Source organism: Calidris pugnax, unplaced genomic scaffold, assembly GCF_001431845.1.
Source record: "Calidris pugnax isolate Ruff unplaced genomic scaffold, ASM143184v1 scaffold518, whole genome shotgun sequence".
Classification (NCBI taxonomy): Eukaryota; Metazoa; Chordata; class Aves; order Charadriiformes; family Scolopacidae; genus Calidris; species Calidris pugnax.
The window spans coordinates 516,857-544,589 of NW_015091362.1; the positions used below are offsets into that span (position 1 = coordinate 516,857).

The following is a 27,733-nucleotide window of genomic DNA, read 5'->3' on the forward strand; positions in this document are numbered from 1 at the left end:
TTATCCTGCAGGCAGCAGTTACAACCTGAGGCTGGAGGAACATGTGAGCCCTTGTTCAGTCAGCAGAGATGCTACTGCAAGCTACTTGCACAGTCCAGGAAGCATGGACAAGGTGAAGCCAATACTGGAGAGGAAAAGGCAGTGCTCTTTGCCAGGTATCAGTGTCCTCTCTGGAGGTCCTCAGGTCAGGTTGTGGTTTACAAAATCCATTACTACAATTGAGACAGGTTGTTTTCAACACACAACTCATATGACTGTAGCACTGGCATGTGCTACAGGAAACTCTGTGGCATACACAGGCAAGTTGAATTACAGCCCCAGGTCTGCATTCAAATTAAAATCCCTTTTCTCACACAACTGTGAGTCCCCCGCCGCCACACTGTCACCCGTCCCACGTGCTGCCCAGCCACCACTCAGACTGTGACCCGTGTTATGGTCAAAGCTCTCACAACCACCACCTGCAGTAAAGTTTCCTGAATCTAAATCTATGCACTTAAAGAAATGGTCTAATTTTCAGCAGAGCTCAGCATGCCTGCCTGTCTGAGGTCAGTGCAGTCCTCCCTCTCAGCCCCCTGCATGCTTTGTCTCTCTTTACCTTCATCCTCAGTGTTTTGTTTTCTCTTTTTCCTGGATTTTGAGTTCTTCTTGTTTTTCAGATCCACAAGCTCCTTGATGCGCTGGGCAACTGAAAATTCAAAAGAGGCTCTGGATTAATAAGGTGGAAAGATAAAATACCAAAGTCCAGAACTGCTCTTAGTCATGGTAGCCAGCCTAACTCCAGCATGAGGCCGTCTGCCCAGGGAAAGGTCCTGTACCACAGCCAGCTCCAAACGCACCCAAGCGAGGGGCCCAGAACAGCATTCAACTTCTTTAAATGGCCAAAGAGTTGAGAAGGGGCTCCAGACAGCAAGGTTATTCCTATATAAATTTACTGCCTAAATATCAGCAGAAGGCTTACTGCCTGGACCCTGGCGCTGGCAGGGTTATTTTTTGCTGTTGAGCCAAGCATAGTTGGAGGGAGTGGTTTTGGAGAGAGGTGACAAGGGTTTAGGATCCTCATGAAAAGCCAAAGCAGGGCTGCACACCCAGCAATTCAGTGAAGGAGCCCCACATTAAGGCTACAAGCATGAGACCAGAAGGCAAAGGTTGGCATTGCACCACTGCTGCCCATAGTACCCACTTCCACCGCTGCTCTCACAAGCAGGGGCAGAACCTCTGCACCTGCCTGGAGATCTGTGGGGGCTTTAACCTGTGTTTGAAGCCCCAGGTGGAAACAGGTGCTCTGGTTTCTTGCCTGAGACAAGACACAGCGAGCACTACTGAAGTAGCGACAAACCAGCCAATAAATACTTTGGTCTGAAAGGCTTCTGAAAGACAGATAAATGGCATGTATTCACACCAAAAGCCAGTATCTTTCAGGATCCCTGACTGTTGCCAAGCTACAGTCTGTTCATAATGTTTGCAATGGCTCCCTTAAAGAATTCTGTATTAACATTCATCCTTTTTTTTTTTTTTTTTTTTTTTTTTTCTTTTTAAAAAAAAAAAAAAAAAAAAAAAAAAAAAAAAAAAAAAAAAAGTTCTAGGAAAAATATTAAACCCCCTCCATCCCGCGCATTGCAATAAGGCAAAGCAGCGAACTCCCCCTCACACGCTGCTGTCGCAAGGCTTTGTCTCTTTTCCTGTAGTCCTGTTTAAATTCTCACCTTGCTCTGCCCTTGTCATCAAGTCATTCAAGCACAAAGCAGGGAGCACGGGAGTGTTTACTCATTTCCCAAGTCCATTATCTTACACATTAATCACTGGTCTGGAACTTTTGGACAATGCTGAATCTGTTACCTTTTTTTTTTTTTTTTTTTTTTTTTTGCCTGCTTTAAGGAATTTTGAAGTAAATCATGTCTTCAGAGAACCATAGAAACTCTGCCGTTGGCGGGTCTGAATCAGCTCTTCTCAGTGCTGATCGTGCTGTGCTGGTCAGTGAGATGTGCACAGTCTAGGGCTGGCATTTCTTTGTCAGACACAAGTGAGAACTGCAGGGAGATGAGCTGGTGGCAGCTTCATCCCGCCAAGGAAGGATGAATTTGCCCAGCACATGGTGCTCTCCCTGATGGAAACCACTGCACTGGCTGGTGACTACCTGTATTTTTAAGAATCAGGCAACCCTGAGTAAGCAGCACAACCCACCGGAACGCTGCTGGGGACAGAGAGGGTGTGCATGCAGCACTTACTGTTTTCATCACTGTCAAGGTGGCGATAAATGTAACCTTCCAGATAAGACTGAAATTTGGGTGATGGTGAGAAAAAGGCCAGACTGATGGCCATCAGTTCCCAGCCCCATGCCAGACTTCGGTAGCACGTATTATCTGTTGTCTGCCGGATCAATTGTATGTAGAGCTCATCCCGTAAACCTTGCATGCTCCAGCACTTGGTGACTGTGACCAATGCCACGTGATTCCGGTCCATACGAGTCTGACGATCTCCCATGTAGCTCTGCACCAGTTTGAACATCTCACATGCCTCTTTTTTGATGGTGCGGTTGCTAGTGATGAGCATTGGCTTTTTGATAGAGCCACCATTCCAGGACAGCATGTTGGAGATTGAGATCCTTCGGCGGAAGATGCCCTGCGTATGCATGTTCAGATTTTTAGAAGCCCAGTCTGCCATGCTGCTCTGAGAGATGGGTTTCCGTAGAGTACTGTAAGGGAAAAGATATCCTACACAGCCGCTAGGCTGGCCGCTGCTCTCCTGCTTGGGGTCCAATTCTATTGTCCCGGCCTGCAATGGAGAACAGATGTGTTAAAAGCAGCTTAGATGACTCCTTACTCTGCTAGGAAAATTATAAACAGTGACCTACCAGCAACTGCAAAGTGGTGAATCTGTACAAAACAGGATTTTGAGCAGAAATGGTGGCTGACATTTGTAGTTCTGCAAGAGCCCACACACTGATGCTGTCCCTAAGGGAAACATTGGGACCTGGAGTAATGGGGCTGATTGTCCAAGTTGTCCCAGAGCTCTCGGTGACAGCCCAAGCTCTGTGGCACCAAGTGCACACCAAGGAGGCAAGTTTCTCTCTGCTTTTCACCTCTCAGTTCCTGTGGAGCCACAGTAGCCCAGGAGGCGGGTGGGGAACACGAGGAGGTGGCAGAGACTAGACAGCCACAGCACCACCAGCGTTGTTTCCTTCTCACCGCTACCCTTTGTGGCCCCTACAATCCCATAGGTGATTCCTGCCTTCAGTATTTTTCCAAGTTCCAGCAAAAAAAAAAAAAGAAAAAAAACCCAAAACCAAATCAACATGGCTAGCAACCATCAGGAGCTGCTGAACTTTGGGCAGCCTGTGCCTGGACAGCCTCTGCAACTCCACCGTGACCTTCCTAATGGAAATGCTGGCCAGACACAAATGGGACAGGAGAAGTTGAGAGGCACAGCAGAGCATGGCCACAGCTATTTTGATTGCAAAGCTGTCACCCAGGTAGGATAAATCACGTTTGAGTTGGCAAAGTGAAGAAGAGTAGGTATTTGCGTCAGTCAACTTCCATCAACAGAGCTGGGTCTCACCGTATCCTATGGACACACCACAACCTCCTGCCACAGAGGCCCTGGTCCTCAGCATTTGTGGGGACAATATGGGCTGTGGCTACAGACCCAGTGCTTCTGGAAGTACTGCTGCACAGCACCCGGGGACACCTCTGTGATGGGCTCCCTACTATGCTTTCCTATCCAAGACAGGCATAACCTTCCCCAAAGTAAATCAGAACTGTTCACAAGTACTGAGTTGTTTCTCCTCAGAGAAGTAGGGACAACCGTTCTCCACCTGCAGTCTGCAGTAAGCAAACTCATTTGCCCCAGGGACCAGTCTACTGGTCATGAGTTTACAGAGATAAGCAGCAGAGAAAGACCTTCCACCCTCCCAGACTTTGTACGCAGTTTTTACATGCAGCCCTTGTCAATCCTTCTTCCCCAGTGATCACTGTGGATAACTACATAATTAGAGCTTTGGTAGTACTGATCCCAAGAAAATGATGTGTAATAACTACTTGTGAGAATAAGACACTTATTTTGCCCATCCAGAATTTTCTGTTTTGGTTGGAAGTGTCAGCCTGGGACACATATTGAACTCCAACACCCAACAACCAGTTGCTTTAGGAAACAGACATTTTTTGTTAGATTGAAATTCCCACATACTAAGAGCTAAACAGCCCACACGTCGTTCAGTATTCTCCAAGGAGATCTTCATCAAGTAGGAAAAACCCAAAGAAGATAGTCTTGAGAGTTTTTGTTTTTAAAAGATTTTAAAATTTTGTTTTTGCAGTGTTAAAAGGGAAACAGAACATGCATTTTCTTTCTTTGTAGATCACCTTTAACTTGTGTGCCACACTCCATTCCAGCTCTGGCCTACAGTCAATCCCGAAATACACATTAGCTCTTAAACAGTTAGAGGTAGTGAGTTTCTTCTCAGTAAGGAGGAACCGAACTCACAACAGAGCCTTGTGCAGTCCAACCCTTCCCTCTCTTACACCCAACGTGTACCTACATGTGGGTGATGGGATTAGCACACATCACACTCCATCTCTAGCCTGGGGCATGATCATTTCTCCCACTTTGCTACTTTGTTTTGGTTTTTTATCCCTTGGAGTTACCCCTCTATCTCCTCACTTTCTCCAAATCAACATGCTGCCTAAAAACCCCTGCCTGCAGTTCTCTGCCACCTTGATCCTCAGTCTTCTTCAATCCACCTTCCATGCCTGGGGTTGGTTTTCCTCCTATGACCCTAATTGCTCCTTCAGCACGTTACTTCTGAGGATCCACCTCCTCATCTCTCTAGAGGTTCAACAGGCTCTTGGTTCCCTCCTCTTCTCTCTCTAGAGTTTATCTTTCAGATCTCGTTCACACAACTACCCAGCTATTATCTTTATGCTGACAGTACATATCCACCTCTGCTCAGCCTGTCCTAGAACTTCTGCCCACCCTCCTCGGATAATGAATTTCCTCGTCTCCTAATTCTCCTTCTCCATCACGCAGGTCCAGCACAGGACATTGCTGATGACTCAAGCCACACACTGCCATTTTCAGGCGAGGCAGTGATTTTGCTGAGGTATTCTCTGCAACCTCCTCCCCTCCTTACTTAGACTGTTACATATCAGAGTATTTCTGTAAATAGAGTATTTATTTATTGACTCGTTGCCTTTACCACAACATCTATCTCTTTACATCTTCCACTGTATTCTCTGTCTCCACCTTACCACACATAATTCTTTTTTTTCATTTTCAAAGCCACTCACAGCCTATCCCCAACCCACCATCTCTTGCGCACCATCAAGACATCAAGTCTCAGCTCTCCCTGTCAGTGCAACGAGGTGTAACACATCCCGAAGACCGGACAGCAGCCTTCCAACAAGTCTAAAGAGCTTGTGAAATGAAATTGCTGAACTATTAGATGTAACATGCGAGTCGTGTAAATTCAAATTGGCCTTGTGCCTGAAAAATGCCAAATGTGGGAACATGACATCAGTTTTAAAAGGGGTTTCAGGTGAAAGCAAGGCACTATTGATCAGAAATTACCATAGAGAGGAGAACGCATACACATAAATCTGATACAGTGGGGGGGTGGCAGCCTGGCCTGTAGAGAAAAGTTACACCTCACAGGTCTGCTGGAGCAATCTGAAACAGTCAAGGAGCTTTGCCAAGTTTCTTCATGAAAGGTCATGGACTAGCAAAGAGGAGAAAAGACAGAACACAGGGTGAAAATAAATACTCAGTTTTCGCACTGGAGTACTGTTAGCAGCTGTGCCTCGCAGAAGAGATGCAGAGACTCAGGCTGTTCAGTAGGAGTGAAATACTTGGAAGAGGGAGCAAAGAGAAAAAGGATGAAACTTTCACAGGATACAAAATGACCTACAGAGAACCTAAATCTGAACTAAAACCATGAACCCCGAGGTTCCTTCAAACCCAAATCGGAGAAAAGATGGCAAACTAAATTCTGCAGAAGTCTGGTGTTATAAAGAAAAACTACTCCATTTGTGCACGCACACTAACAGGCTTTGAAATAACTATTTCCAACAAGAAGATGCTAGAGTCACTGTCACCGGTTTTCTGAACATTTCCATTCAATGCTCAGGAACGACCAGAAAGGAAAACACGAGTACAGGGGAGGCAGAATGCTGCAGAACAGAACTATTAGAAAAAGAAAAGAGAGGAAAAAAAAGATAAAATGTTGCCATGTGGCCACGCAAATCCTGATGCCTGTGTCCCATACCCCACCAACTCTGGTGATCCCAGCGCAGAAAGGACTCGTGAGGGCAAGGGCAACCAAAGAAGACACGAGCGCCAGTAAAATGATGAGGCAGTAGATTTACCCAAATAACACAGCAGAGCTACCCGCAGTGCTGAGGGCTTGCTGGACACATTTCCCCCTCCTCTCATGCCACTGGCCTGAAATGGGCTGCAAAGCTTTGTGACCTGATTGCTATTCTGCTGGCACAGATATGTGCTTGCAGCACACCCACTAAACCCACCCAGGAGCAGAGCAGGTACTCCACTCTGTACCATGACAGTCCAGCAAAGGTGTGCAATTTAATCTGGTGTAGATGGGGAGGTACCTGGGAGGAGTGGCGTGTAGCATCTGATGAAGCCAAACTTGTCTGGCTGGTCACATTCTTTTCTAAAGAATCTATTTTCTCAAAAGTCCTCTTCTGCCTCACGGTGTCCTGTGGAGCAGCCACATCATTGGGAAAGGTGCCCCTGCTCTCCGGGCCCTGTCTATACAGAGACCTATTACTAGCGGAGACATCGTCCCTTGAGCTCCGGCTGATGCACTTTTTCAAGTGGTCGGACTGAAATCTGACTTTGTTGCTCTCTGCTGGGATGCCACTCTCCAGACTTTCAGCATCAAGGCTGGCTTTGCTTCCCCGGCAAGCTGCTGACCTGCCCACCACAGCACGCATCTCGGCAATCAGCTTATCATTCAAAGCCGTGAGCTCACTGCTGCTGCCCACAGAGCCAGGTCTTCCTTGACCTGATCCTTGCCTCCTTCCTTTCCTTTTTCTCAAGCTTGGAGAAGGGCCAGTTGAATAACCAGAATCCTGATGGCTTATACCAGTTGGATACTCTTGAGTTTGCAGGCTGTTCTGTCTACTGTGGTGGGCTTCCATGTTCTTGAGGACGTTGGCTTCCAAGATCCTCCAAGACTGCTTGAAGCTGTCCTTTGAAGTAAGCTGACCAGGCAGTTTAGTAGAGGCATCAGCTGTTGCGGCAGAAGAATGGGAGAGTTTGGAAGACTGATCAACATTGACCATGTGTTTTATATATTCCCTGCCAGCTGGGCTGTATTCGGTGGAAGAGGGATTTCCTGCATGCTTCTTTGCAGCTTGCTGCTGTTGCGTACCTGGATGCTGTAATAATTTGGTCGGTTGCAGCTGCTTTTTTAAGCTATTGCTTGGCGACCTTGGTGGAGACATCCCACTCATACTGACGCTTTCAGTATCCATATCTACTGGTGGCTCGTCATAAATTGGAGACTCTAAAGATGGCTCATCATATATAGGTGCAGGGGAGGCATATTTGGGGGAAGCAGGCTGGGGGGTTCCTGTCTGACTCCTTGGAGGTGTTTGAGAAGTCGGACCATTCATCAGCACTAGGCAAAACCCACCATTCTCTGTCTTTTTGATCTGCATAGACTGCTTTGTTTCTCCTGTAGGCATTTGCTTTGAGGCTCCAGGGCTCTGGGACATGGATTGAGGCTGAGCGTATATGGCTGGTTTTGGAAGAGATTTTTGGCTGTTGACCTCTGGAGCACTCTGCAGGTGAAGAGAACTGTTTGAAGTGCTCTGTATCTGCCTCAAACTGTTCACTTTGACCAACATGGCTGCTTTCGTGCCTGGCAGAGGCTGCCAGTGGGTAGGAGTCTCTCTAAAGAAAGAAAGATACAAATACAGGTAATTAATTAAGAATTATACTAGCGGAAGTATCCTCTACTTCTACCCAAATACCAGACTGTTAGTCTCTAAGTGCCTGGAGATTCCTCAACCAGTTATATCAGCTCCTCTTGTTTTTTTCCTGGAAATCCCCCTTCCCAAAACAGAAACATACTGTTGTTACACACACGACAAATTTCTGAGTCATGAACAGCAGAACAACGAGGTGAAACAAGTTCACCATACTAAAACACGTTTGGTATCACCAGCACTGAGATCAGAAACAGCCTACGCTTCCCGAAGCTCGTTAGCTAGCACAGCACCCAGAATGACCAGCTGAAGACCAGTAAGCTATTTGGAACCACTCAGGCAGTGAGATGGAAAATAATCCCAAGTGTCTACCTTTGGATTGTGAAACTATAACAGTCCTTCCAGACCACTTTTTTTTTTTTTTTTTTTTTTTTTTTTTTTACAAATGTGTTTTAAAAAAAAAAAAAAAAAAAAAAAAAAAAAAAGTTCTAGGAAAAATATTAAACCCGCCTGGCAGAGGCTGCCAGTGGGTAGGAGTCTCTCTAAAGAAAGAAAGATACAAATACAGGTAATTAATTAAGAATTATACTAGCGGAAGTATCCTCTACTTCTACCCAAATACCAGACTGTTAGTCTCTAAGTGCCTGGAGATTCCTCAACCAGTTATATCAGCTCCTCTTGTTTTTTTCCTGGAAATCCCCCTTCCCAAAACAGAAACATACTGTTGTTACACACACGACAAATTTCTGAGTCATGAACAGCAGAACAACGAGGTGAAACAAGTTCACCATACTAAAACACGTTTGGTATCACCAGCACTGAGATCAGAAACAGCCTACGCTTCCCGAAGCTCGTTAGCTAGCACAGCACCCAGAATGACCAGCTGAAGACCAGTAAGCTATTTGGAACCACTCAGGCAGTGAGATGGAAAATAATCCCAAGTGTCTACCTTTGGATTGTGAAACTATAACAGTCCTGTCGGCCCATTTTTTTTTTTTTTTTTTTTGATCTAAGTTTTCAAATGCATGTTTATGCTGCAGCAAAATCTATGAGGTCTGTGGGAGGTGTGCAGGGGTGATGTTCTTGGTCCACAGGGTGTGTGCCATGCTCCCACATAACCCACCAAGCCTCTGTGTAGAACATCCTCCCAGTCCGGTCCAGATGCCCTCAGATATGGTTCCCTTGGCCAAACCTACTGGCCCTGCTCAGCCTTCATGGCTGTGAAATCCTCCTCTGCTAGGAGTATCCTCTGACCCATGGTGGTACTCAGATCCACCACAACCCATCATGCCCACTGCAACATCCCGCAGCACCCCACAGGTGCATTCTGCAGTATAATAACAACCTGCTGTCAGGCTGCGGCTATACCTGGTCTGTATTTACGAGCTCTGAAGAAAAGGTAGTGAAAAGGCTGTAAAACCAGCCTGAGCTTCCAGGTCTTCAAAGGAACCACTGTGGCCAGGAAGGTCCCCTTGAACCTGGCCCCATTTTGTGCCCTCCCTCCATGTATCCCCTACCAGCCGTCACTGGGTAAGACCCGAGGGTGCACTGCGCGTGTCCCGTCTGCGACAGGAGATGTTCCTGTAACACTTTCACTGTCATTTTGCTCTATTGGAACCTTAACACTCTTCCCCATCCCGCACTGCTGACCTGTCCTGCGTGGCCCCTGCACTGGCAGACGGACCCACCTCTACCGCATGCCCAGAGCTACCCCCTGCTTGTGCCTTCCCCGCCAAGTCCCAAGACATCCGGACATCCCAGCCCTCTTGGGCTCTGCTCCTGCTCTCCAGAGACCTTTCCCCTGCCAGGTGCCAGCCCCCTCCTTCAGCACAGCCTCCCTGGGGGTGCCCTGTCTATCCTCCCCCCGTGGCTGTCCCATCGGCAGGGTGCATCCGCACACACCCTGATCTCCCACACCCCACACCAAGATGACGTCTGCCCCACAGCAGCAGCCCCACGTCACTGTAGGTGCCCTATTTCACCTGCTCCCCACCCAGTTACCTGTCCCACATCCTCTGCCCCACACCCAATATCCCACGTCTGCTCCCAATCACCCCACTCCTAAGGGATGCCCTTTCCCCATCCACCACATACCACATTTTTGGTAAAACATGCTCTCCGATGGCACTGTGTCGCTGTGAACCCCACCTTGGGACAGCAGTGCCGGGAGAGGTGCGGCTGAGACACAGCGTCTGGCTCCCGGCCAGAGTCCAAAGGCCCCCGCCACCCTCCAGCCACATCACACTGCACCACTGCCCTGCAGGGCCGGGCTCCTTCCCCAGGACAGACACATGTCTCTGCCTTGTGCAACCAACCAGTTAACCAGAGAAAGGGTCACCATCCTCAGAGAAAAGGTCATCATCTTGGGGTCCCCCTTGCTCCAGTGACCTCCCCCAGCATCTTCCACTAAGGCACAAAGGGTTTTAATTTAAGGAAGCTCCTGACACTGCTTCAAGATGAAGATGCCACCACCATGAGGAAGGACTGTCCCCCAGCCACCACCTCCCTCTTTCAGTGACACAGCCCAGGACTGACCTGAGCCCTATCCCAAAAGCAGCTGCTTGGGAAACACCAAGAGATTTGGGATTGGCCTCCCTCCACCTACCCAAGCTGCCACCAAGCACAGCCCCCACTCTCCCATTCCTGTTTTGCCATCAGTGGCTTGTCCTCTGTGTGCTTCTTCCCAGAGGCATGATGCTTGGAGCAGGTGGGTGACTGCCAGCGATGCCAAGCGAGGACACAGGCAGGGAAGAGGTAGTGGTAGCAGCAGGATGGGAGTGGCATTTGTGAGGACACGCAGCCTGGCAACACATCAGGCATCCATTCCTGGGGACTGCAGTCCAAGCCCTGATCCCAAGCGCAGGCACTGTGACAGACCCGACTGTTCCTCAAAGAGCTCCTGGACTAACAGGAAGAACCAGAGCAGCAACATCTGATAGGCCCTTTAAATAAGCATTTCTGACATCCTTCCACCTACCCCTCTGCTTGGCGGTACCAGCGGCTCGTTTTGTGGCAGTGGAGTGACACTGGCAAAGAGGCATGTCAAGGAGAGAGGCAGGCAGGGGCTCCTGATGCAGCAGGCAGGCCAGGAGCGGTCACACGGGAGTGATTTTAACTCAACCCTATGGCTGGAGCAGCATCACATCTGGATGGACCAGCACCATCCAGCTGTCAGGTCCCGAGGCAGAACAGGTGCAGCCCTGCAGTGCCACAGCCCCTGAGCGTGTCCCCTGCCTCAAGAGACCCCCAGCTGTAGCAGTTTCCTCTCCTGGACCTACAACATTGCACTTCCAGCCACCTCCATGTGCAGCTGAACCACCCAAAGCAAAGGCTTGGCAGACCTACCTCTGTCAGGCATGGCATGACCAGACTCGCTGGCCGCACAGGCTCAGCGGGCACTGGTACCTTCTGGCATTGCCCACCAGTGCCCACCACTCCAGCACTCACCAAACCCCTGCTGATCTGGAGCCGCAGGAACTCAGCCCGAAGCCCTGCTGCCCCCTCACTCAGCTCTGGGCTGCAGCAAGGACAACACCACCTCCCACCCCATCAGTTGTGTCAGTGCCTGCCCCTATTGCACCCATGTGGCAGCACCGGGCACATCCCGATCTGTCCCTGCACGTGTGTGGGGCTGGGCACCTGAACCAGCCTGGCCTCTGGAGACAGGCTCCCACCTTAGCATGACATTATGATTTTAGGGTTCTGTGTGACCCCAGCCAGTGACAACCTCCCTCCCTGCATCCATGACAAAGAGCAAAGCCCAGATTTTGGCCTCAGATGAGCAACGAGGGATTTGATCAGTGGCTGTGCTCACAGCCTCCCCAGAGGACAAGCTGCCCACCTGGCACCAGCTGGAGGGCAGCAGGCACCCCGAAGCACGATGGCTCCTCGCTGCCCCGAGTCACTTCACTAGGGTGGCCCTGCTCAGGACAGGAGGTGGTGCCTTGGCAGGGGCCTTGTGTCTGCCCCACAGATGCCCCAAGACCAGCCGGCAGGACAGCAGGACAAGGTAGACAGACGGCCATGGCAAGGCAGTAAGGCAAGGGGTACTGCTGCAAGCAGCAAGCCTTCCTGCTGCAGGGTTTTGGCACTTGTAGGCTGCACCCCAACAGGCAACAGGGATGGAGAAAGGGGCACCACTGCCTCCGCAGACTCATGTTCCCTCCTTCAGGCTGAGGGGCAAAACTCCCGTTGGGACTCAGCCCACCCCGGACCATTTCAGACCAACTGCTGCGAAGCCCCGGTGCCAGCAGGGCCCAGCGGCGCTCAGGCAGCTCTCGGGTACGATGGCAGCGGCGTGTTTGGCACGATGGCCAAGCAGGGCAGCTGAGCAGAGCTGGGCTGCAAAGGTACAGTCAGGGGCAGGAGAAGAGCAAGGCCACTGTGCCACTGCCCCTCTCCGGCTGCGATTCGGGATGCGAGGGCTAGTCCCAGGTATGCATGCATTTGCCAGGGGTTCCTTGGTACCTGCTGGGTATTGGTGCCTCCCCAGGGCACCCCAATGCCCACTGTGTGCCCATGGGCACCCCAACTTCAAGGGGAGGGTACTGCACCCAGGAGCTGTGGCACTCAGGGCTGGTGTGGGATTCAGGCATGCTCCTCATGCCACGGCAGTGCACTTGCACGGCCCCCCCAGGATATCCAGGGGGGTCTCACGGGGCCACAGGAGACAGAGGAGCTGCACTGCTCCAGTGTCACTCAGGGCAGAGGGAGCCAAGCTCCAGCTCTCCCCCTGACCAGGAGGTTTGTAAGTTAATGCGATGGAGAAGTAAAACCTTTACATTTGTGCTGTATCCCACTCCCCCTGTCAGTCTAATCTTGGACCCAATGTGCTGTCTCCAGCCTCCCCAGCTGCCAGAGATCAGAGGAAAGAGGCACTACTGCAGAGAAGTCTAGGCTTTTTTGAAAGGGCCACTTCCACAGCCACGAACAATCTCCTGGGGCCGTGTCTGGATAAACCTTCCCTCAGCCCCATCCCCAGGCTCATGATGAAAAGACTAAGCAGAGGGGAACAGGGACTTCCTGACTTCCCAGCATGGAAAAAGCTTCAGCCTTGTCCTTCTGAGCAGTGAAAGCCCTGACTGAAAGCAAAGCCAGTGGGGACGAATCATCCCACCACAGTCTCTCAGCTGTGCTCTTCAGCCACCAGCAGCAAAAACCCTGCTGAGTCCCCCAAGACTGTTCCTTCGAGGAATGCTTTCAAGTAGCTCCAATATAAACACCGTAACCCGGCACTGGCTTTCCCAGCCCGCACCCAGTTCCAGCAGGCCCAGTGTATCCGGCAGCTCTTCCCAGGCTCCAGAGCTCCATTGTTTGCTCTTCCCTCCCAGAAGCCTAATGAAAAGGCACCTCAGCTCTGCCCTTTCCAGCATTCGTTTTCCTTCAGCTTTCAGAGGCAGCCGAACAGGGAGGTTTGTATCTCAGCGGCACTGCTGCCCGTGCCCACGCCGGAGGCAGGGATGGAGACCCCACGGAGGTGACCCACCCAAAGCCAGCTCTGCATGGCCCCAAGGAGAGCTCCGCAGACACGTGCAAAGCACACCATGTTTGCACACTCTGCCCCAAGGCCAGCGGCGTAAGAAAGAAACAAGCCTGTATTATGAAAAATTTAATACTGGCATTGCTTACATTGGGCCTTGAGAGATATAAGCCCATGATGAGGCAAACCAGACTTGGAAGAGGCAGAGGTACCCTCATAGCCACCTTCACAGGCTTCACGTCACACATCCCCTCTAACTCCCCTTCCAGCACAGCTTTCTGGCACGGCAAGAGCAAGTCTCTTCTCCCTCCTGGCCCAGGATGCTGAGCTGTGGGGAAGGTGGGCAAGGAGGGGACAGGCAGCATGACCTGCTGCCCATGCAGAAGGGACCTACACCTCTCCTGTGCTGGGGGAAGGAACCTTCCGAGGGACAGTGGAGGACTTTGAGATGCATAGTTATGGCAAGGGAAATCTTGGAAACTCCACTCTGAAACAAGTCCCTGGCCCTGGGAGAACCACAGGAAGAAGAGGAAAAGGGCCAGCCTGCACAGAGAGCAGGGCTGGGGACGGCAGAGCCCACTCACTGCCCTGACCAGTGGCATGCCTGAGTGCTGCAGACCAGCATACAAGCTCTGCTGCCAGCAAGACTGTTCTCTTCAGGCCTTGGCCCTCTGCCATGCCCAGCCACTTCTCACCCATGAGGCCTGAGGAGCTCCAGCAAACCCCAGCGTGGCTGCAGCAGCTCACAAAACACTTCCAAAATGTTACTGCTGCTTTCAGCCCCAGGCTGATCTCACGGTCCTCAAGGGAACATATCCATCCTTTGCAGAGCCTTCCAGTGTGTGAAAGGATCACCTGGCCCCTATCTTTCTTGGAGACGAGTCCATCTTCCTTCCTATTAGGATCCCAAGTGCTTGGGAGGGGTTAAGCTGTCTCCAGCAAGGGAGGAGCAGAGCCGGCGCTGGGCTGGGCAACCCCAGGAAGGGCAATGAAAAACCAACACAGGACCAAGAGCACATGCACCAGCATAAGAGCTTCCCTGGGATGCTCCAAGGACCTCAGCAGCATCTCCCCCTCAGCATGCAGCTACCATTTCCACAGAGGGGGGTCAACCTCCCCATGCGAACTTGGGGAAGCCCTGAGCCAGCGTCTAGAGAAGGCTGCCCCGAGCTGGTACGCTTCAGAGAGCTGGAAGAGCAGCAGTGAGCAGTGGGGCAGCGAGGGAGAGCATGGGATCAGCATGTCAATGGAGAGAACGGGCAGCAAGGAGCAGGCGGTCCCTGTCTGGGGAGTATCTGTGCTTTACTTGAGGCTGACGAGAGCAGGGATTTTGGCAGCACTGAGACATGGCAGCAGTCACAGCAGATTTAGCAGTGCTGATAGAAGGCACAAGAGAGGAAGGGTGGGAAAAACCACTCTGCCAGAAAAAAAAAAAACCAACCCTCAATCACAAAGTATTACTGAAAAAAAGGATGAAATCCCTCCCCCCAGCTCTCTGTGGCATGTGCTTGCAGGAGGCCCCTCTTGGGGACTACACTGGTCTCTTCTGGCCTCTCCATCTATCACAGGATGACAAACAAGAAGGGAAGAAAACCAAATCTTTCATGCTGCCACTAGAGACAAAAGCGAAACCGTCTTGGGTGCAGGTACCCATAAAGGTGCCAAATGAGCCCACAGCGCTCAACCTATTTGCCCCTTGTTTATACAGCTGTATCCCTGCCAAGAGAAGGAAGAGGACACACTTATGTTTGTCTGGAGAATAACGCAGGCAATAGAGCTGACAAGCTTGGTGAGCTTTTGCTGTTACTAGATCAGATATCCCAGCAAGGGCATTAGACCTGACCTGGGAACACTGGCTGTGGGCTCAGCTCTTTGCTAACCATTTTAGGAGCTAGCAAAAGGCAAGAAATCTCTCCTCGGGTGTCAGACTCGGGTAGGGAAATTGTTCTCCACACCAAAACCGGACATGCAACCCCCACTCACAAATAGCAGTGATGACACATGATGGATGTGCAAGGAAACAGTGCTCAGCCTCCTACTTCCAAGAAAGCAGCTTCCACAGGCAAATGCTGTTGGTGTACTGGTGTGAGGATCTGGAAGAAACTTGCACATCCAAGCAGCCTATTAGCTCCCCAGTGAGCTGCCACTCACACCCTTCCCAGCGCTTGCCCTTCAGTGGAAATTGTTGCAGGCTTAAAATGCCCCAAGGCTGTTGCAAAAACTTGAGCTCAGGATGGGTCGAGGAAGGACCCCTCCTTCCCACTCCCGTTCTTTGCAGTGGAACTGGCAGTGACGCATGAGATGCTGCCTGGCACCAGCCTGGCTGGCAAGAAAAGGTAAAGCAAATCCCCACCCACGTCACATCACTCCCCTACCTCCTATACAAGGGGGCTTGCACGGGGTCCCCCCCGCCAAGAGATGAAGGATAGGTCAGAGCTGACATCACTTATCTCTCAAGGCACAGCCACTCCCTGGACCGAGGCAGAGGAGGCAACCTTCTCCTCCTGAGAGCCTGAGTCAGAAATATTTTGGACCTCGTGGAGCTTAGGATATTTTATGCCCCATGCAAGGCTCTTGACCTCGCTCCTCTGGAAAACATAGTTTGTCGGTGCCTGTTCCAGCTGCCTCAGAGTGCTGGGCTGCAATGTGACAAGGAGGGGAAGCCAGTTGGCTCACGGCAAATCTCACGTGCTCACCTGTGGTCACCAGAGAGGGGACATCAGAGGAAACTGGGAGGTACTGGGGTTCAGCTTAAGGTATTTCTCACTGTTCACATTTCTCCTGGCAGGGCAGGGATCATCCTCCGGATGGCTGTGAAGCTCAGAGGGGCTGCTCATGGAGCAGGAGGCACTGGAACCATTGCAGGCACCAGTAAAGCTATGAGCTCTTTCCAGTGCATTGTATGTGCATCACCAGTGTCTCCCAGTCATGCAGCTCTGAAGTGAATACAAGAGCATCTCACAGGGGGCAGCAAACAAATGATTAACCTCAGTTTACAGTGCTCTAGAGCAGATATTTTCCAGAATCGCCATCCTACATGGTTATCATCATCTTGGTTTTTTGTCTTCTCTCCTCACCAGCACCAGGCACACAGAGGCAATCTCAATCCGAAACTCAAGCTCCTTAAAGAAGCCTGGCTCACTGCACTGCCCAGAACTGGGGACAAGGAGCACTGCCATAGATGGCAAGAGTGCCAGGCTTACCCCAGCTCTGCTCTAGCCCTTCTCCTCAGCGTGACTCAACCCCACTCACTGCATGGCCTCCCCAGCTATTGGTACCACATTCTCCAGGACACGATGATGTCCAGACAGGGAAAGCCCTGGGCAGTGCTCCAGGCAGAGGGGCCATCCCCACAGAGACTGGGGAGAGGATGCTTTTGTACAGCTGAAGCTGGCAAAGTTTCAATACAAAAAACGCCCTTGATTGTTGTCAGACTGGTTTCAGTGTAAAAAAAATCTCTTAGCCAAACAAAATAGCATCCCGTTATTGTTCTTTCATTTCGAGCTTGATGTGAGCAAATAACTGTCCCTGCTGCTCCACCTCCCGCCCTGGCCGAAGCTGCAAGTACATGCAAGCAGTCCAGCCAGTGGGGAGGGAAAGAGCCAGAGCAGCCAGGCTCACCCAAACCCTGCAGCAGCCTTTGCACAGCTGCTCAGCCATCCCAGCAAACCATGCCATGGGCGTCCGACAGAGCTCTCGTCACCGCACGACACTCCTTCCCGTCCCCTGCCCAGGCTTCTGTTCAGCACAAAGGGCTCTGGAGCAATGACTATCAGCCTGATCCAGACTGAGGATGTTCAGGTGGTACCGCAGTGGTGAAAGGGGACAGCTGCACCCAGGGAAGAAGAGGACAGGATGGCTGGTCTGGCAGCGCTTTGCCCCAGTGCTGCACCCTTCCAAGGCAGCACAGCTTCCCAGCCTGTTTGCCAGGCAGCCAGTGCCTGCCTGGCAACTGAAGCCACACATTAAACAGAGAAGGCTAAAGCTCTCCCTACCTGCCAGGGTCCTTCCTCTTCTCCATAGAACAGTCCCCCTTGCCCTTCTCCATCTCCTGCAGGAGGGCCATCTGGATGGGGGTGTTTCTGCCATCACTGCTAGTGCTGCCGCGCTGCTGTCGGCCCCGGGAGTCGGGCTGGGAGCTGCGCTTCATGGCCTGGAGCTGCGCCAAGGGCACGATGTCGCAGTCCTGGGGCCGGTGCCACACCGTCTGCTGCGTGATGGCATTATAGTAGTAGAAGCGGTTGTTGTTCTGGTCGAAGAGCTCCCACCACTGCTTCTGGTCCGACTGGCGCACCTTCAGGTTGGGAGGGGGCTCCCAGCCACACTCACCAGTGGTCAGGTTGACGTACATCCGCTCCTGGGAGCGGGGCTCGATGATCTCCACCCAGTCTGAGCTGCAGGGACAGGAGAGCCAGGTTAGTCTGGGCCAGAAGCTCGAGGCAAACGGGTTGTCTGGGAGTCCTACAGGGCTGCTGCCTCTGGGCCAGGCAACTGTGCTGCAGATCAAAGCACTGCCTGGGGCCATTCGACAATCTAACCAGCTCAGGGAAAGACAAGGGGAAAGGTTTGAGATGGGGCTGTGCCAAATCAGCAGCTCCCTGGCACAGGAAAGGGGAGGTCACCCCCCAGCCCGACCCGGACGTCAGCTCACCCCACTCACCAGCCCGGGACAAAGTGGCATAGGGTGGGGGAGCCATGTCTGCTGATGCTCGGATAACCCACATCAAGGGCTGGCGCGGTGGCAGGAGTGCAGGCACCTGACGAGATGTGCTGGGGAACTTGCTCTCAAGAGCAGGGAGGATCTGCAAAGCAGGATCTGCTCCTTTTGGGAGCTGCACCTTGTTGTTAATGCCACCTTAGGAGACCAAACCCCTGGTTCCCGACGCTGCGAGCAGCCTGCCTGTGTGAGTGCCTGCCTGCAGGGCTCACATGATGGGGGCCAGAGGGGACCTCTGTGTCACCTGGTCCCTGCTCAAAGCCCACGCTTGCTTGCCCAAAAGATAAAAGTGGGCAGTGACAGGTGGATGAGACCATCTTCATTGCAAGCTCTTCCCCTCCTCTCTTGGCTGCTGGGACATAGCCCTTGGTGGCCCTTTGGGTGTAAGGTGACCCAAAGGACAGGCATGGCCTGCCACTGATCTGTAACCCCTCTGCTGCCCAGAAGAGCCCCTCCAGCCCCAGGGTCCCTTGCCAGCACCCATACTGGCCCAGCCTAGGGCTCAGCAAGAGAGCAACACGGCCAGTACTGTAGGGCTGGTTTTGAGGTGGATCAGCACAATGGGTTTGTAGCAACAGAGACGTCGGGCTGTGCAGTCCTCATACGCTGCCTTTATGGCAGCCTTTAACACTGATCCACTTACACCCAAAATCTGGCCCAGGTGAGAGCAGAGGAGCTCAGCAAAGTCAACACCTCCACAGTGCTGTAGCCAAAACCATTTTGGCTGGCCCTGGTAAATAGACGGGTTACAAACCCCAGCAAGGTCTCCTCCTGTGCAGGAGAGATGCTGATCCCACCCCTGGCAGCACGCTCAAGTGTGCGGCTGAAAGCAAAGATAAAACCTACATGCACCCCCCAGCCCCTCCTCACATCCCCAACTCCTGGTCTTTCACTCTGCTCCTCCACCCTGTGTCAATGAAGGCTGCAGGAACAAGACCCTATTTAACCCCAGTTATTTTCATTATTAATAAAAGCCACATGAAGAAGACAGGTACAGGGCAACCCTTGAAATCCGCTCCTGCCCCGGTGCCCTGGGGGCTCATCCCAGCACAACCTCTGGCGGCACCCAGGCTGACTGGGGAAGCTGATCTGGGTGAAAGCCACCTCTTTTGTGGCATAGGTGTGTTTTCAGGCCCATGTGTTTTATCACCACCTTGACTGTTTGCACTGGTCCAACAAGCAGCTGGGAGCTGAGCACATCGCCTTTCCCCAAAGCACCGATTCTGCTGGGCTCCCACCACCACCAGAGTATGGCAAGGCACTGCAAGGAGTGTGCACATGAGCAGATCCCACTTGGAAAACCCTGTTCCAGAAAACATCTGGTTGTTTGTTTGGTATTTTTTGACCAAAACTACATCAGTTCCCCTATTTGATTTAGGGTGCACCATAAACAGTCATACCAGAACCCCACACCATGGCTCATGGTGGGAATCACAGAGTCAGCCTGATTATTTCTATACAGTTGCAATGTCAAACCATAGGTCCAGGAACAAATCAACAAGTCACTGCCATCACTGGGGGCATTGTCAACTGCAAAGAGGCGTTATCCATAAACAGGGTATGAAGGGGGAAAACAAGGGCAGCAGGAGAGCCCAGCAGTGCTGGGAGGACAGTGAGACGAGCACGACCACAGAAACAGCAGCAAAGACAGATAAGACAAAGAACTGGCAAAAAGGGTTTGAGGGACAGCTCAGCGTGGACACAAGAGGAGCAGTGACCCATGAGAGCACTATAATTCCTCACAAGAAGGTCAGGCAGTCAATAAGAAAAGGGGCACGGGGAACTGAAAAAGGGACTTAAACCCAGGTGGCACACTGGAGCTTCACGGGGAAGAGAGGCCACAGCCGGTGCTGGAAGGTAGAGGGCTTCACCCAAAGCTGGGTGGCAGATGACACTGTGCTGGGGAGGGGAAGGGCAGGGGAGGAGGACAGCTGGCATTGGAAGGGCTGGAAGAGGAAAGCAGGCATGTGGGACACCAAAAGCAACAAAAAACCATACACATGGAGGAGCTTGGGAAAGGCACAGGAGGTGGCTATGGAGTATTTGCTTGGCAAGGGAAAAAAAACACCTCACCCTGCAACACCCTGCAAGACCCAGCTGAGCGATCAAGACACAGTTGAGTGATCAAGACATCCTTGAGCGATCAACTTTTTTAATGTTCCAGAGCACACCGAGTTTGATCTGTTTTGCCAGCAACTGGATTAGCAAAGCTCTAAACACCAACCACTCTACCAGTGCTGTTGCTCCTCAGGAGAGAGGAGAGGTCAGCTATTTTCTGTTAAGTGCAGGCTATTGAAAATAATGAATTCTTCTCATGGCACTTGGCCACAACTGAGCGTGTGTTGCTAACTATAGTCTTCCGTTTTAACAAGCTTGCATTTATCTTTGCATGCAAAGACACGTAAGTGGGTGACTCGGGTTGGCGACCTCTTTACTCCCCTTAAAATTGAGGGGCTGAGGATGACTGAGGTGGAGTTTAACCAGGGAAAAAAATCTGCACAGAACACATTGACATGCCGAAGAGTTTGGTATAATCACATTCATACACTAAGAAAGAAAAAGAAAAGCAAGGAGCACATTCCTGGAGCAGGGCCAGCCCCGGGCTGCCACACAAGTCTGGAACATAACATCAGGAACTCTGGAAAGACGTGATAAACCCAGGATTGCAGAGAGATAAAGCCATAACTTGGACATAAAAAAAAATTAATCCCAACTCCCCTTCATCTTCAAAAAGAAGATTTTTCCTGGGAATGGCCTGAAAAATGCTTTTCCCTGTTCTCTGTCCTCTCAGCTCCAAGCGCTGGGCAAGCAGTAGCCAAGGAGCGTGTGCCTGCTCCCACTCCCATGGTGGCACCCAGTCACGCTGGCAGATCACTGTGGTCATTTCAGACTGTCTCATCTCTTGGGGCTCAACATCCCCAGGGGCAGGACTTTGCTGCAAGCCCAGTTTGCAAACCCAGACCGATCCCCCACCACAGCCCAAGTGTGCTGGTGGTCAGGCACATGACAAATTTAAAAAGCAAACCCAAAATGGGGGCACGCCTGCGGTCCTTTTTGCCAGCCTGGGTGGGACAAGGAGGAGTGTCTGCAAGGGGGGAGTGTGGCAGTGCCAGTCCCTAATGCCCGGGCCCTTCCCAGGATTCCCCCAAGCGCGGGGACATGCAGCCCACTGGCATCGCTGCAGCACTGGGGAACTAACCCATTCGGGTAACTAGAGCCCACCAGAGCCCACAGCATGGGAGAATTTCAACGAAATCCCCACTTGCTTCCAAAAACAAACCCACGTTACCAGTGTGCATTCTCCTGTATTGTTAAAGAGATTTTAGAAGTTTCCTCTGTGTCCTAACACAAGTCCTTTCCACACCTTGTAGCCACAGCTCCAGCTGCTCATCCTAAGCAGCCTGAGCCCCACCTGTGCACAATGGCACTTGCCTGGGACATGCTGATTTTTTGGAGGGGTGGCAGGACGGTGGGGGGAACTTGTTCCCCAAGCAGTGAGATGCCATGTGGGGGGACAGCGCACCAGGCCTGCAAAAAGCAAGAGAAAGGACTTTTTGTGCACAATTGCATTCTCACATAGGCAGAGAGGTTTGTTCCCACCTGAAGGCTTAGCCCTCACAGGCCAGCAGCTTGTTTTTTTTAATCAAGCGTTGTATAGACAGAGCAGGTAAGAGGCCAAGATCCTCTGCTCTGTCCTGCCAGCCTCTTTAAAAAGAATATATTTTTTTTTAAGGGTATTTCAGCCCAAAAGAGCACCCTGCTAGAACTTCCTGATTACATCTTCTCACAAAGACTATAGATGTTAGTGCAAGGTCCAGGAAAGGAAAAAAAAAAAAAAGTGTTTTAACCGAAGAGAAGGGAGCAGGACCAGAAATGGAAGGGACCAGATACATGAGAGGAGTCACTTGCAGGAAGAGCTGAGAAACCCCAAGAAGGCAAACAGCCACTACTCCACAGGAAAGTCGGTCTTCTTGCCACCATCACCCAAGTAAGACCACAGCTCAGGCAGCCAAGGACAGTCCCTGGACACCGCAAGTTCTTCTCAAGGCTGTCCAAAGATAAGAATAGTAGCGAGATGTTTTCTCAGCTGGAGTTGTCAGCTTGAGACCAGCCTGATGTGACCATCCAGCCCTCTGCATGAAGCCTTCTCTCCACTCATTACCTTGCACGCTGCCTAGCACCAACTGAAGGAGGCATTCACCTGCAAAGGGCAAGAGAGCCCCAAGGAAAGCCATGGGCAACCCCTGGCTCAGGGAGCTTCAAAGCAGGCTGTGAGCAAACCCCTCTGCATGGCTACAAGGAGAGCTCTTATGGCTTGATCCCTCATTTCAGTTCCATGTTCTGTAATTTTTGGACTTCTGTACTCCAAGCCAAGATCCCACCTCCCTTTCCCCTATTCCGTCCTTTGGCATAAGCCCTACCGAGAGCTAGGGCTTAGGTACCAAGTCCTTCTTGGCCAGACACGAATCCATACAAAGTGGGATTTTTGAAGACTAACACCATCAAAGGGAACCTACAGCATGCTCAAAGCTGGACTCAAGGCAAAGAAAAGCAACTGGGAAATTAGGCTTTTCATCTAGGAAACAGGAGTTTGAATGCAGCCCGTGAATGGTCTCAATATTTAGTATCATAAAAGGGTGGTAGCACTCAGAGGACAGAGGACCTTCCTAGATAGCAGGAGACTGAAGAATTTGAGGGGCCACAGGCCAAGATGACATTTACCGGTGTTGACCTTTACATCATCTCCACACCGTGCATGGACAAGGCGTTGCTACCATGCCCTGCGCGGGGAAACGACCTTGCTGTGTCCTGGCATGAAGAGCTGCAGTTCTTTGCCTATGGCTCCAAGCCAGGGCTGCTGAAGCCTCTACAAAGCCCGAGGATGTGGAGGGGCCCCAGGACCACACAGATCCCATCATCAAAGGTCACCTAACAGAGGGTGTGTCAATGCTGAGATTAAGTCGTCCTCCTTAAGGATGAGGAATGAAGAGTTTGGCCATCAGACACGCACAGAGATTGAAGTACAACTCTCAGAGTTTTAACCGAAGAGAAGGGAGCAGGACCAGAAATGGAAGGGACCAGATACATGAGAGGAGTCACTTGCAGGAAGAGCTGAGAAACCCCAAGAAGGCAAACAGCCACTACTCCACAGGAAAGTCGGTCTTCTTGCCACCATCACCCAAGTAAGACCACAGCTCAGGCAGCCAAGGACAGTCCCTGGACACCGCAAGTTCTTCTCAAGGCTGTCCAAAGATAAGAATAGTAGCGAGATGTTTTCTCAGCTGGAGTTGTCAGCTTGAGACCAGCCTGATGTGACCATCCAGCCCTCTGCATGAAGCCTTCTCTCCACTCATTACCTTGCACGCTGCCTAGCACCAACTGAAGGAGGCATTCACCTGCAAAGGGCAAGAGAGCCCCAAGGAAAGCCATGGGCAACCCCTGGCTCAGGGAGCTTCAAAGCAGGCTGTGAGCAAACCCCTCTGCATGGCTACAAGGAGAGCTCTTATGGCTTGATCCCTCATTTCAGTTCCATGTTCTGTAATTTTTGGACTTCTGTACTCCAAGCCAAGATCCCACCTCCCTTTCCCCTATTCCGTCCTTTGGCATAAGCCCTACCGAGAGCTAGGGCTTAGGTACCAAGTCCTTCTTGGCCAGACACGAATCCATACAAAGTGGGATTTTTGAAGACTAACACCATCAAAGGGAACCTACAGCATGCTCAAAGCTGGACTCAAGGCAAAGAAAAGCAACTGGGAAATTAGGCTTTTCATCTAGGAAACAGGAGTTTGAATGCAGCCCGTGAATGGTCTCAATATTTAGTATCATAAAAGGGTGGTAGCACTCAGAGGACAGAGGACCTTCCTAGATAGCAGGAGACTGAAGAATTTGAGGGGCCACAGGCCAAGATGACATTTACCGGTGTTGACCTTTACATCATCTCCACACCGTGCATGGACAAGGCGTTGCTACCATGCCCTGCGCGGGGAAACGACCTTGCTGTGTCCTGGCATGAAGAGCTGCAGTTCTTTGCCTATGGCTCCAAGCCAGGGCTGCTGAAGCCTCTACAAAGCCCGAGGATGTGGAGGGGCCCCAGGACCACACAGATCCCATCATCAAAGGTCACCTAACAGAGGGTGTGTCAATGCTGAGATTAAGTCGTCCTCCTTAAGGATGAGGAATGAAGAGTTTGGCCATCAGACACGCACAGAGATTGAAGTACAACTCTCAGAAACTGGTCATATTGTGACACCAGCTGCAGGTAGAGATGCACACGTGGGGTCTGGGGCTCCTCACTGCAGGAAGTGGCTGGGGTACGGGGGGCTGCCATCTGAACTGATCTTTCTGACAGAGATAGGGAGTTCAGAGCTCCATTTGCTGCTAACAGAGCATACGATGAGGGGGCCATGAGAGGGAACAGGAGCAGTCTTATGGAGAGCGCAGTCATGTTTACAACCCTGAGTGGCCAAAGGGAGCAGACCAAGGCAAACAAGTTAAGGAATGGGGAGCAGGTACCATCCCAGAGACACTGAAGCTCCTGACATCGCTGCTCCTCTGCAGGTCCAGGTTCCTGGCTGGCTGAAGAGCACCCCAACATCAGCACAGCTTTTTAAAGGGATTGTGCTTGCCCTTTCACCTTCTGCCCAACAGGCAAAGCCGCCCCAGCACACTGGGTGGGCTCTCAGACACTCTCCTTAGTAAAACTTTGCTCAGTGCAGACACCAAACAATAAAGTGCAACCCCCAGCTGGCTCCAAGTCACTCAGATTTCCGCATCAAAGACAGGACAAGGCTGTAAAACTCATGCGTATCCTGGAGCTGCAGCAGGGCCTCCATGAAGGTCTCCAGCACCAGCTCCTTGCAGTGATGCTCCATCAGCCAACACAGTCAATTTAGGCTTTATTCAGTGCCTTCTCTCAGCCAAGTCCAGAAAAGTTGTAATTTAGATCTTAGGGAAAAAAAAAAAAAACCACATACCTAAAACAAGCCTCGCCGCCGCCGCCCCCCCCTCCCCCAAATATATATCTCTGAACTTCTTTTGAATACACATGCATCTTTCTAACAAAAATTATAGAGGAACTAAAATAAATATAATGTCAGCCTGTTACTAAAACTCTCCTGCTTCTGAAAATAAGCATTATGCAAACAAACCAACCTCTGCTTCACAGGAGACAGACCAGACTGTGAAAATATAGAGCAAACGGCTGAAATTGCTCAAAGCCTGGGCACTGGTGCTTGAGCTCCAGCGAGAGCAGAAGAGGGGGCAGCTCTCTGAAAGCAGAGCCCAGCCTAGCAGCACGTTACAGACAGAAGAGAGCACAGCACCATGCCTTGGGTGGGTTAGAGGTAGGAGTCTGAAAATGCTCGTATCATGCAAAGTGTCTCATTACTTTTTTAATTAAAAACACCAAAGTTGCCCTACAAAGATAATCAACTTAAATTAAAGCCCAGAACAGCCCAGAAGGCATAAGGTCCTACAGCTGACACCAGCACCTGAACGTTGGGTGGGATGGGTGCACAGGCATCTCAGAGCACTCTCAGTGGGGAGAACAGCGGGCAGCACAGAAACCCCCACCACACCAACCTTCACGCTCTCTGTCACCCACTCTGTGCTGAGCACAACCTATCAGGACTCATGCAGCCCCACCAGCAGCACCAGGCTCATACTGAACCAGACCCTGAAATGACCCCCAGACAAGCCCCACAGCCAGGCAGAGGGAGGGAAAGACAGAGGAACTTGAAATGTTGCTCACCCCCATCCTCCATCCCTCCTCCACAGGACAGGAGTTCTGCGACAGAGGGAAGAGCAAGGGGCAGGAAACATCCCCTTTCCATGGCTTCAGGACAGAGCATAAAGCACCTGATGGGCACTAACAGAGCAGTTCAGGCACTGGAGACATGGGCACAGTCACCAGTGGACCGCACAGACCAACACTAAAAGAAATTGCACCTAAGGGCAGAAGTAAAATCCACTCCTATTAAAAAGATCTTGACACTGCAGACTGGGCATAGCTCTGCCTGTGCCTGCAGACCAGGGTATGCACAGGTTCTTGCTGCAGCTCCTCTGCCAGAGGTGCAGAGCAGGGCTGGCTGCTGTGCCCAGGGAAAGGACCTGCCGCTCCCTTGAAGACCAAGGGTCTCTCACTACTCTCTGTCCTCAGATCGTTGGTGAGGATGAGCACCTGGGACTGCATTATGCCTAGAGACCAGCTATGGCCACTGCAGAAAGTGAAAGGCATAAGCTGTGAAAAAGCATTCAGTGTCACAAAGGTTCCAGGTGCTTCCCTCTGCTCTTTGTAAGGATCCCCAAGCTGGCCAGGGACAGAGATCCAGCTGGACAGCCTCTCCTGCGTATCCATCCCAGCCAACCCAGGGTTTTATGTGATGGGGGAACAAAATCCCTTGTAGAGCTTGAGCCCCAGGCCACAACCGAGCAGCAAGCCAGTTTCCTTCCTTGGGCTACAGGATCTGCCTGGACAACTTGTCCAGCCCTTGAGCTGCTGCCATAGCATCCCCTGGATCTCTCCTGCCACCACAGCTGGAGTTTTTGGTTTGCATCAGAGCATGACCCAAACCCCCAATCCTTACATTGCCTCTCTAAAGCTCTGCTTTGCCCCAGACACGGCGGCACCTCCTAAGCTCAGTGAAGACTTCAGCAGAGCCATTTTTCCTTTTAAGGGCTGAGCATTTGAGAAGGAGTTTCAGAAGAAAAAAATAATAATAATAAAATAAAAATGCACTGGCAATTTTCATCCCCTCTCTTTTCTTCCAAAACGTACTGCATAGATCCACAGCTCCATCCAAATCCCAGCTGCTTGGAGGGGAAGCAGCTGCAGGGAAGCTTGGTGCCAGCCAGATGGTCCCTGCCCAGGGGGCACAGAGTGCCCTGGAGAGGAGCTGAGGCCTGGCACAGCTCGGTGCTGTCCTCCTGCCTGCACAGCCTCAGGCTGCATCAATCCCAGGATACGTGGTCAAGTCTGCTGCTGCCGGGACTCAGAGTGACACCAGCAACACCACGCTCTGGCGGTGACTGCATCCCACCTCAACACGTTCATAACCAGACTTTGTTCCCAACAAACACTACTTACATGGGAAAGTTTCAATTTTAGCAATATCCTGGAGAGGAAATACTTCACTGCTGCTTAGGTGAAGGTATTATGGGACAACCTGTGGGTTCAACAACAACCGACCACCACAGCTGGGACATATCCTGCCCTCCCTCCATCCCCTGGTGCTGCCCCACTGAAGCATCCCAAGATCATCCCCAGGGCAGCAGCCTGACTCCTTCCCATCTCCTTCAGAGGCGACATCCCTGGTTTCAGGGAGGATTTGTACAGGCATGGACACTGTCAGCACGGCTCAGTGAGCATCACTGTGGCCATCCCATCTGTACGCAGCTCCAGCAAAGGGGCTTTGGGTACTCGCAAGAGGCCATCGCCAGCTGTGCCAGCTGGATCCTTTCAGTTGTGCAAGCCTCCTCAGTGAGGTACCCAAGGTCACAATTCTGCTTTCTCCTTATATCTTCTTGGGACATGCCAAGTTAAGACAGATGCTTCTAGCTGGACCAGGCTGAGCACTGCTTGGGATGGAGTCATACAGG

General features: G+C 51.5%; 1 protein-coding gene across 1 annotated transcript in view; it reads right to left on the reverse strand.

The window, feature by feature from the left end:
* Positions 1–27,733, reverse strand: part of LOC106899389 (rho GTPase-activating protein 39-like) — a 58,801-nt gene that overhangs the window by 12,190 nt on the left and 18,878 nt on the right. Inside the window, exons 2-5 of the mRNA XM_014961191.1 lie at positions 17,415–17,813; positions 6,597–7,905; positions 2,226–2,772; positions 596–685 (exon numbers count right to left, since the gene is read on the reverse strand). Coding sequence (XP_014816677.1) covers positions 596–685; positions 2,226–2,772; positions 6,597–7,905; positions 17,415–17,770 — 2,302 coding nt within the window. The 5' untranslated portion in view covers positions 17,771–17,813. The remainder of the gene's footprint in view (positions 1–595; positions 686–2,225; positions 2,773–6,596; positions 7,906–17,414; positions 17,814–27,733) is intronic.